The sequence below is a fragment of the Ammodytes marinus genome, assembly GCF_949987685.1.
Source record: "Ammodytes marinus genome assembly, chromosome: 16".
Lineage (NCBI taxonomy): Eukaryota > Metazoa > Chordata > Actinopteri > Uranoscopiformes > Ammodytidae > Ammodytes > Ammodytes marinus.
In genome coordinates this window covers 8328264-8339168 of record NC_137220.1, presented here as the reverse complement: position 1 = coordinate 8339168, position 10905 = coordinate 8328264, and the positions used below count along the sequence as shown (strand labels likewise).

Below are 10905 nucleotides of genomic sequence, written 5' to 3'. Positions count from 1 at the left end.
TATCCAACGTTCAAACAAACGTTTCTAAAAAACAACCAAGCCGGCAAAGTCATGCAAGCTCGAAAAGCAATGTATCCTCTACTACATCAGCACGCATTCGGGCCGAGGCAGATAGAGCTGCACTTGAAACTCGTGCCGCAGCATTAAATGACAAACACGCTTTGGAAGAGCAAATGTTCCTCGCATCCAAGGCTCTGGAGGAGAAAGCAGAGGAGCTAAGGAGGAGAAAGGAAAGGCTGGAAATTAACACAGAGATGGCTGCTTCTGCTGCTAAATTAGCAGTACTGTCGACTTACAGCCACCAAGCTCGCTCAAGCACACGATCCAATGCAATGGAATCTTATTTTGCAAAAGGAACAAGGTTAAAGGAGACCACTCTGAATCCAAAAGCTCAAGAATACTTCCCTACCCTTGTGGACTCGCAACAACCACCACCTATGCCACAACCATTCCTGCATCCACAGCAACAACCATTACAGCAACACAATGCATATTGGTATGCAACACAGGACAGCCAGGATATTCATAATGAAACGGCAAACAATGGAAAACCATTAAGCAAACCTCTTTTGGACCCTAATGTGCAACAACCAACCAATCCACATGGACTTCAGTCTGACCTATTTCAAAGAACTCATGAAACGTCAGCGCTCTGTACTTTACTGCAAAAGCAAAATGAAATATCAACATTGCTTATAAAACAACAATTGTTACCACCAAGAGAGATCCCATTTTTTGACGGGGATCCTCTGCAGTATACATCATTTATCAGAGCCTTTGAAAACTGTGTGGAGAGAAATGCCAGCAACAGAGGGGATTGTTTGTATTTTTTGGACAAGTACACCAGAGGTCATCCAAAAGAGCTAGTTCGTAGCTGTCAGTATATGGCTCCAGACAGAGGCTATACTATGGCAAGGCATCTGCTAGAAGAACACTTTGGCAACGAACACAAGATCACTGCAGCATACATGGAGAAAGTCCTCAGCTGGCCAGTTGTAAAACCTGAGGACGTCAAATCTCTTCAATCATATGCACTATTTTTGCGGGAATGTGGCAATGCAATGGAGGATTTGCAGTACATGAGAGAACTTGATATGCCAGCAAATATGAGAGCAGTGATTCTAAAGCTTCCATACAGGCTAAAGGAAAGGTGGAGAGTCTCTGCATGTGGCATTTTGGAAAACCTCAAGCGCAGGGCACAATTCATGGATATTGTCACATTCATCGAATATCAAGTGAAAATAGTGTCGGACCCAATCTTTGGGGACATTCAGAATACAGAACTCACTACAGGAAACAGAGAGGTGACTCGAACATCACAGTCAAAACCAAGATTTAAAGGAAACAGTTTCGCAACCACTGTTGCTACTTTTGAAACCCTTTCTTCTGAACAGTCCAGAAAGCCCAACCAGGTTCAACGGCAAATAAGCACATCTGCAATGAACACCAGCGTTTGCATGTTTTGCTCTCAAGGTCACGCACTGGAGCAGTGTCCGCGATTGGAGGAGAAGACACACAGGGACAAAATAAACTTTTTAATGGAAAAAAGAGTTTGCTTTGGCTGCCTCTGCGCTGGGCATATTAGCAGGGATTGCGAGAAGCGCTTGACTTGCAAGGTGTGCAGCCAAACCCATCCCAGCGTCCTTCACATCAGTCAAAGGGTGAGAGCAAGCAACGTAGACGATATGCAGCCCAAGGAAACATCGGTGAGCAACGCAGTGGTCTCTTTGCAAACATGTGGGCATGCAGGGGCCGGAAAAACTGATGGGATTCTATCCATCCTACCGGTTCAGGTTAAGTCCAGCAAAGGAGACGCAGTCATCCAAACCTATGCCTTCCTTGATCCAGGCAGTACAGCCACATTTTGTTCAGAAAACCTGATGAGGAAGCTGAACATGGATGGTAGAAAAGCTCAAATAAGTCTACAAACCATGGGCTCAAGAACATCAGTTTCCAGTTACAGGTTGACAGGTTTGGAGGTTTCCTCCCTCACTGGAAAACGGTTCTATGACCTACCAGAAGTCTATACTCAGAAGAGGATGCCTGTAAGCACAGGTAACATCATCAAAGAAGAAGAACTGGCTAACTGGCCATACTTGGATGGTGTTGGTGTTCCTCGCATCCAAGCGGAAGTAGAGTTGTTGATAGGCACCAATGCCTCCAAAATGCTGGAACCCTGGGAAGTAGTAAACAGCCATGGAAATGGACCCCACGCTATAAGGACCCTATTGGGATGGGTTATCAATGGCCCCCTTCAAGGATGCACTGAGGAGCAGTGCGATAGTGGCCACCCTGCTGCCTCCGTTAACAGGATCTCCATAGAAGGGCTGGAGGTGTTACTGAATAATCAATACAACCATGATTTTAATGAACAAACAGCAGGAGACAAGGAGGAGATGTCGAGAGACGATGTCATGTTCATGGAAATCATGAAAGATTCAGTAAAGCTTCAAGATGGACATTATAGCATGAAACTTCCCTTTAAGAACAAAGGGGTTTCTCTGCCAAACAATCACTGTGTGGCCAAGCAGCGCATTCTTGGATTGAAGAGGAGGTTTGAGAAAAACGAAAAATACCACCAGGAATACTCCACTTGTCTCAGTGAGGTCATCAAGCAGGGGTATGCTGAACGTGTGCCTGAAGATCAATTGGAACGGTCTGATGGAAAGATGTGGTACATTCCACACCACGGAGTATATCATCCCAAGAAAGGAAATCTCCATGTTGTGTTTGACTGTGGAGCCGAGTTCAGAGGAAATTCTCTCAACAGTCAACTTCTACAGGGTCCTTATCTTACCAGTTCTTTGTTAGGAGTTCTAACGCATTTCAGACAAGAACCTGTGGCAGTGATGGCTGACGTTCAGTCCATGTTCCATCAAGTCCAGGTAGCCAAAGATAATCGAGATTTCCTGCGTTTCTTGTGGTGGCCTGAAGGTGATTTAAATCAGGAACTTGTGGAATATAGGATGACTGTGCATCTTTTTGGGGCAGTGTCATCTCCCAGCTGTGCTTGTTATGCTCTACGAAAGACTGCAGAGGATAACCAGAACAGTTTCCCTGCTGGAGTACTTGGCACAATCAATCGGAACTTTTACATGGACGACTGTCTAAAAAGCTTGCCGTCTGAGGAAGAGGCTGTGGAAATGGTTCGAGACTTGACAGCTGTTTGTCAAAAAGGAGGCTTCCATTTGACAAAATGGATTAGCAACAGTCGTGGTGTATTGCTTTCCATTCCAGAGAAGCAGAGAGCAAAGATTCTACACGAGTTGAATTTGGACAGAGACCAGTTGCCAGTGGAGAGAGCCCTTGGTCTTCATTGGTGTGTCGAAACCGACACTTTCAAGTTCAAGATGGCACTCAAGGAACAACCCTATACAAGACGTGGGATCCTATCGGTGGTCAGCTCAGTCTATGATCCTCTAGGATTTCTTGCACCACTCACACTTCCAGCTAAACTAATCCTACAGGATCTGTGTAGGAGGAGCAATGGGTGGGATGATCAAATTCCCTCAGCTCTCAAACAGCAGTGGATTAAATGGGTACAAGACCTGGAAAGAGTGACTGCATTCAAGGTAGAGCGATGCCTGAAGCCATCAGATTTTGGACAACTCACCCAGGGCCAACTGCACCATTTTTCAGATGCCAGTGAAAGCGGATATGGTACTGTGACATATCTCCGGATGCAGAACAGCAACAACCGTGTCCATGTCTCTTTCATGCTAGGCAAAGCCAGAGTGGCACCACTAAAGCATGTGACTATTCCTCGTTTGGAACTCACTGCTGCTGTTCTGGCTGTTCGGGTGGATACAATGCTTAGAATGGAACTACAGCTTCCACTTAACAAATCATGTTTCTGGACGGATAGTACTTCAGTTTTGAAGTATATCAGAAACGAGGACAGAAGATTTCAAACCTTTGTGGCGAACAGGATCTCTACCATCCACAGAACAACCGATGTCTCTCAGTGGAGGTACATCAATACCACCCAGAACCCTGCCGACGAAGCCTCAAGGGGGTTAATGATAGATCATTTTTTGGCAAACCGAAGATGGATCGAAGGGCCCGAATTCCTTTGGAAATCCCAAGATACCTGGCCAGTAAGCATCTTGGATTCCAGTATTGCGGTTGATGACCCGGAGGTCAAAGTGGAGCTCACAGCTAATGCAGTGGTTGTCGAGGATGGACCAAATGCTACTAAACAACTATTAACCTACTTTTCTGACTGGAGAAGGTTGAAGAGGTCAGTTGCGTGGATGATGAAAATCAGGAGGGCTCTACAGGAGATGAGCCGTAAAAGAAAAGAACTGATGCAAGAGGATGCTGAAATCAATGGCAACACAATGGAACAGGAGATGCAACAGCCCCACGCAGTTCCTGGTTGCTTGGAAGAGTTCTACTGACATATCCAGACAGGAAAGGACTGGTGCGTTCTGCACAAGTACAAACCAAGACCAGCGTAATGGACAGACCAGTGACAAAGCTTTGTCTTCTGCAAGAGGCTGCAACATAAATTGCAAATAACCTTGGTAACCTCTTAAAGAGGTGTTTTTGATTTATTAGTTTATTTCATATGGTTTATTGGCTCCAATTATGTAAATATATGTTGAAATTGTTTATGCCATCCTGCCATAGACAATTAGGGGCCGGTGTGTTGGAGCCATTATGTCACTCTTTTGTTTGTTTTATTTTGTGATATGTAGTTTTGTGTGTTACCACTGGGTGGAGCTTTGGGCTCAACTAAAGGCATATAACTAATCACCGGGCACGGCCAGGTGTGTGTGTTTTGGGGAAAAGCAAACCGTTTGTACCGTGGCAGCGTGTCGCCTTATGTTTGCTCTGGACCAAGTGATGAAATAAATGGGTCACAGCACTCAAACCAGAAATATGTATTAGACATTTATTATGAGCACCACATCACGCGTACGACAAGAGTTCTCCCACACCGCACCAACCAGGGCTAATGTAGAGCCGGTTGTTAGGCTTTACAGTCCCCTTACCCTAACCACCCAGCTGTGATGCCTGAACCTAATCGCCAATTTCAGGAACATCCTATTTGGTGCAATATGAACCTAGTGGGATCATTGAGCCCTTAGAACATTGGGATGACCCTGAGTCATTGTGCAGCAGAGTCCACTGTATAGCTGAGGCTTCTTCTCCCCCAGTGGCTCTCTGGGACGGGGAAGCCTTTCCTGACGACTGGCTCCACCACCAGCTCCAGTAGGCCTGGAGGCTCGGGCACAGCCAGCTCAGTCACTCTGTAGAGGTTAGAGTAGGCCCGGGCCAGTAGAACCAGCCTACCGGGGGGCACACGGGGGTCAGGGCCCCTCAGCCTACGCCACCACACCCTGAAGTAACGCGCCTGCTCCAGGGGGAAGTCCCAGCGCAGTGTGGCGTTCAGCTGCAGGCAGACAGCGTCGGAGGCACCGGCTCCACGCAGCCACACCACATCATAGATACACAAGCCCTGGACCACGGCAGGGGGGGCCTGCAGACTGGATACATCCAAGAGCTTACAGAGAGGGAGGGGGGAAATGGAGGGAGGTAGAGAGATTTAGTTTTTAAAAAAACAGATAAGAAAGGCTAAATTTAATTTAAAAAACACAGGGGTATTTGCTGCTGATTTGCTGATGTTTTTTGTGAACACAAGTTATCTGTGAGACTGATCACTAGAGTGTAGACACAGAACAGGATGCTCTCACCATGAGTTGTCCCACTCTGCAGCTGAAGGGAGTGTCCTCAGCCTCTCCTCCGTCCCTCTGCACCTTCAGACAGACTTCTGTCAGAGCACAGCCACGCAGCTCCAGCAGAGAACACCTGCACAACACTCACATGGTTACACATGGTGTCATGATGAGACCCACCCACTACTTCCTGGAGCTGGTCCAGCCTTACCTCACAGTCCAGCCCTCTGCTCTCAAGGAGCCAAACAACTGAGAGAACTGCTTCACCAACTGGTGGCCCTCATCCAGGAGCACAGGGGACACACTGCTATCTGTAGAGAGATATGTGCTTATTATAATCACCATAGCTGGGATAGTCTCCAGTCCCCTGCAGCAACCCTCCAAAAGATATTGGGGTAAGGATCATTTTGAGAAACTCACATTTGTCCTCCTGGCTGTCTGTGTGTGGTGTGCCCAGCCTGGTGTCTGTAGTGTGGAGCTCTGGGTGAACACTGATCCCTGCAGAGGGCTTATAGATGAGGGTCAGCAGAGTCCTGGGCGCCAGGGGCACATGGAGGGACAGGATCCTGACAGGGACACAGCACACACAGACACACCATCATGCTCAATTCTAGATTATTATGATATAACTATTATTCTTTTTTTATTGCTTTTTCTTTTTATCTATTAACAATTGTTTTAGTATTGAAGGTGCACTATGTAACTTTGGGTGTGTCAGAGAAGTGTACATTTTGTACATTTTATTCTCATAACTGAATAAACAAACTTTCCAAACAGGAAAATTGGATACGTGGAACACTGTTTGTAGTGAGAAAGCTACCTGAAAAGTTACTGTTTCACTGTTGTTGTTGACAGAAAGAGGGACACGCACGCACGCACGCACACAGACACACACACACACACACACACACACACACACACACACACACACACACACGCACTGACTTAGCACAGACTGGTTGGTGGTGCGGGATGCGTCCCTCCAGCAGCAGTGAGCAGCCTCCGTCCCAGGCGTCCTGTGGACAGCCTCTGCTCCTCAGCCAGCCCCCTCCCTCCAGCTGCCTGCTGCAGTAGTGGGGCTGCATGTCCTGGGCACTCAGGTTGAACCAGCTCCCCTCTGCCTCACGCTGTGCACACACACACACACACACACACACACACAACAAGACTGCATCAAGCACTGACACACACTCACACCAAACCTCATTCATCTAGCATCTAACTAACTTTACTGTCTGTTTTTCTTTAATTCAAGTGAACTCAGGCCTGTCCCCTCCTGTACCTGTCCTCTGCAGTAGATAGCCTGTCCAAAGCCCTGGCAGAAGGAGGAGATGAAGGGTAGAGATGAAACTGGACCATGGATGTACAGGTAGTCTGAGAGAAGAGCCCAGAACCTGCAGACAGGGACAGGGCATCTGGTTAAATATCCCCCTCCTCAATTCAAACACACTGACGATGTCTTCTTCTGATGAATGCTTCATGTGTGTGTTGACATCAGTGTTTAGTATATACTAGAGTTGATCTCACTTGTCCTGATTTATGCGGAATTGCGTCTTGTCTTCCTGCGTCTCATACACCCAGCCCGGAGCAAAGATGGCTACAGAGAACTTGTGCTTTCGGATGATTTCCAGCGCCTGTAGACAAAGCAAAAGACATAGGTGCAATCCTATCAGTGGGTTGACTAACGGCTCCTAATGAACAGACACAGGCAGGTTCAAAGGGAATGTGTACCTTATTGGTTTCGAACATTCCTCCCACCACCTTGCCTCGAGCGAACACGTCCACCCCGATGTAAACGTCTGCCTGGCGGCCCTGGAGCCCGCTGTATCCCACCATCCACTCCAGGCTCTGCTCTGTCCAGTTGTAGTTGGTGAAGAAGCCATCGCAGGCATCCAGAAAGATCCTGTGGTGGAGATAGATTGAGATAAAGTGGTGGTTGGGGTCGTAATCTCCAGGCTCTAAACAGACAAGTACTAATGACTGACTGCTTGGTTTAGGCCAGGGGTCTTGTTTAGACCTTTTATATACTATCTATGGTTTAGACTTGTTACTAACTGAAGACTTTTTCCAAGCATGCACCTGTTGGACTGGTTGAGTTCATTCTGCCAGTCTAGCCGTCCATTTTGGGTCACACTGTCGTACCACAGGACCTGGCTGCCAGACACTCGCTCGTGCATCTGGTCGCTCAGATAGCGCAGGAACAAGGGCGTGTTCTTCACCGCAGCCTCCTGTCAGCAGAGGGCAGCACACACAGGAAGAGATAGTTATTAGTTGTTAAATAGTTACAGTCATAACTATTTAATGTGTTTTTTTTTCAAATGAAAATGACATAATAATGCAAAAGTGATCATTACCTGTAATATCCTAAATCATATCCCAATTGCAATATAAGTCACAATAAACGCAATAAGATATTTTTTCTAAATCCTGCAGAATATTTCACCCTCCTAGTTTAGCACGTTAGCATGCTAACATTTGATTATCATCATCAAAACACAGAGTACACCTGAGGCTGATGGGAATATATGGCAGACTTTGGGTTACAAACCAAAGTAACTCATTGTGAATTGCTTAGACTTTTAAAAGATAGAAATATAAAGTATTACGTCAAAATGGTAATAATGTAAATAAAAATACAAATTACTAAGTCAGGACTAAGTGGATTGTGAATGACACACTTATAAGCATGTGAGTGTACGGTATAAATGTCCTACTCACAGTGAGGGGGTTCTCTATGTTTATGAGCCAGCCATCAAAGCCGTAACAGTGGCTGATCTGCACCAGTTTATCAGCCACCGCCCGGTAGGACTCCTCGTCTTTCAGGAAGGCTTCGCACATGGCGGCTCCATCCGTCCACTCTGTGATGAACGTCCCTAGAAAAGCACAACAATGAGGCCCGATTATTAAGACAGAACTGACTTTGTTGTGCCATCAGATTCTAAGACAAAGTCTTTCAAGCACTGATACATTTTGTGATTTTTAGCTATTTTGCTTCCATAAAATGTCTATCATACTTCTATAAATAAAAGGTCTAAAATGTAAGGTGTTTATTTTACTAAGCCTTGTCTGTTTGCGTCTGCATATTTCTTCTATATAACCACCTTTAACAGCCATGACCTCTCAACATTGGTTTTCAATACTCTGAATCAAAAAGTTCTAAAGTACGTACATCAACTGAACTTTCCATAATTATTGTAACACTATTCCAAATGTTATTACAGAAGGATATCTTTTTATTCATTGATTTATAAGATTAAAAAACGACTGTTTCCAAAATATTTGAACCCCGGCTTTATCCAACATCAATATTTTAGTTGCAGATGTACATGTTATTAAATTTGGCTAATTTGCATATTTCTTCACACATGTGATAAAATTGTTATACAAAAAATTATTGTTTTAATGTAAGTAATCAACTGGCAAAGTTTCCTGATGATATCTCTATAAATTAAAACTTTTACCCTAATCACATGCAGTGTCTTGCTAAACACCCAATATCTAAAATGTGCCACTCCAGGATTACGTATGCCCTTTTTCGCTCACCCAGGACGAGGACTCCGTGTTTGTGTGCAGCGTTGGTCCACACAGCAGGCGGAATGGTCACCAGGTTGTGTGTGAAGTAGTTGAAAATATCAATGTGCTGCCAGTGGTAGAAGGCATAGGGTGCCTCTGAGTCTGTCCCCTGGACAAACCTGGACAGCACAAGAAGGGACCATTGGTAAAAAAAAATCACACTACAGGAATATGATTCACAAAGTGGCAGAAAGACGCTCGTCTCCATGAAAAATTATTGAGACAAAGACAAACCCCGACGAGCAAATAAAAGCCTAAACCACACATTGGGCTGCAGCAGACAAAAACATACTCATCCATAGTAATAATACATTTAATTTATTGGCGCCTCTCAGGACACCCAAGGTCACCTTACAAAGCATAAAAGAAAATCATCATAAAATCATTAAAAACAAGACATTGTGGGGGAAAAAAACAACAAAACAAAACCAACAAACAAACAAGACAGTGACCAGTTATACTTTGTGTGCGAGTTTGAAGAGGTGAGTTTTGAGTTGTGACTTGAAGGTTGTAATGGTGTCTGACTGTTTTATGTGTGAGGGGAGGTAATCCCAAACCCTGATATATTCTCTGAGCTCACTGTCAACCATGTTGGGTTTCTGTGTTGAGAGTTTAGCTGAAAGGTCATTTGTGTTGGGGTGCAGAGAAATGTATGTATTGGAAGTTCAATGTACCAGAAAACACACATGCAGCAGTTTTGACTGAGTAAATATGCATCTATAAAGGCCTACCTGTCATCTAGGTAGCCACCCATCATGTCATGAGACACCAAGGTCCGCTGTGGACAGCTGTCCAGAGGAGGCTCCCTGGCTGCCAGAGGGACTGCTGCCACATTAAAGGGGTTGGCCTCACTTCGTTTCCACAGCAGCAGCTCCTCCATAGTGCGAAGGCCTCCACAGATTGGTTCAGTGGTGTCTCCATCGTAATGCTTGGCTGCCAGGGAGAGGACATGAAGACGTGAAGAACACACAGCACATACTGGGTCTGACAGGGGATGGATGGACCACTGCTGATGAAGTCACCTCACCTGACAGCCCTGAGGGCGTGTACTGGACCACCTCATGGATACCCTCTGAACCCATGGGTTGATCCAAACAAGACTCCAGCCTGTGGAAAGCAGAACGGGGCTCAGTGAGACTTCCAGGGAGCGCAAGAAGTTTACACCCTGAACGTGAAATGTGCATTAACCTGTCATTATCACTCAGTTTCTGGTACCAATCCCTAAACAATACCCTTTATATATGGTGCATGAATGTTTATCATAAACAAATCATGCAGTAACTCCTTTGAAAGCAAAATGATGAGTGGCAACTTTCTATTGACAAATGTAGCCTATAGGCCTGAATAACATGATGGTAGTGGTCTAAACATTTTTTAAGTTAACAGTAAGTTACCTCACTAGCTGCTACTGACTTGGGCTAGGTAAGTCCTGTCAAACCTCTGAATAAGCATGCTAGTGTAAAGCAAGAAGTAAGACTTTGGGAAAATAAATGACAGCTGGTAAAGTGAGATGCAATCTCTCTCTCCTCAGCACAGTAAGCTACCGGTGGTCTTCGGGTTTGTCCCTCTTCAATTCGACATGGTCGTTGTCCACTCCGTCCTCTCGTTTCCTTCGCAAGTGGAGCTTGTTTCCCTCCGCACTCAAGGCCAT

The 10905-nt window shown here is 45.5% G+C and overlaps 1 protein-coding gene across 2 annotated transcripts; it reads right to left on the bottom strand.

Moving 5' to 3' along the window:
* Window positions 1–4993: 4993 nt before the first annotated feature.
* Window positions 4994–10905, bottom strand: engase (endo-beta-N-acetylglucosaminidase; the record flags this gene model as incomplete). Of its 2 annotated transcripts, none has more annotated exons than XM_080043200.1 (14): window positions 4994–5509; window positions 5700–5814; window positions 5893–5992; window positions 6102–6247; window positions 6627–6808; window positions 6964–7075; window positions 7209–7315; window positions 7413–7584; window positions 7761–7909; window positions 8400–8554; window positions 9225–9373; window positions 9986–10187; window positions 10282–10361; window positions 10799–10905. In XM_080043200.1, the coding sequence occupies 14 exons, from the start codon at window positions 10903–10905 to the stop codon at window positions 5114–5116; spliced, it is 2172 nt and encodes a 723-aa protein (XP_079899326.1). In that variant the 3' UTR covers window positions 4994–5113. The 2 variants fall into 2 exon arrangements, with proteins under 2 accessions (XP_079899326.1, XP_079899327.1); XM_080043201.1 differs by having other exon boundaries at window positions 5270–5509; window positions 5700–5762.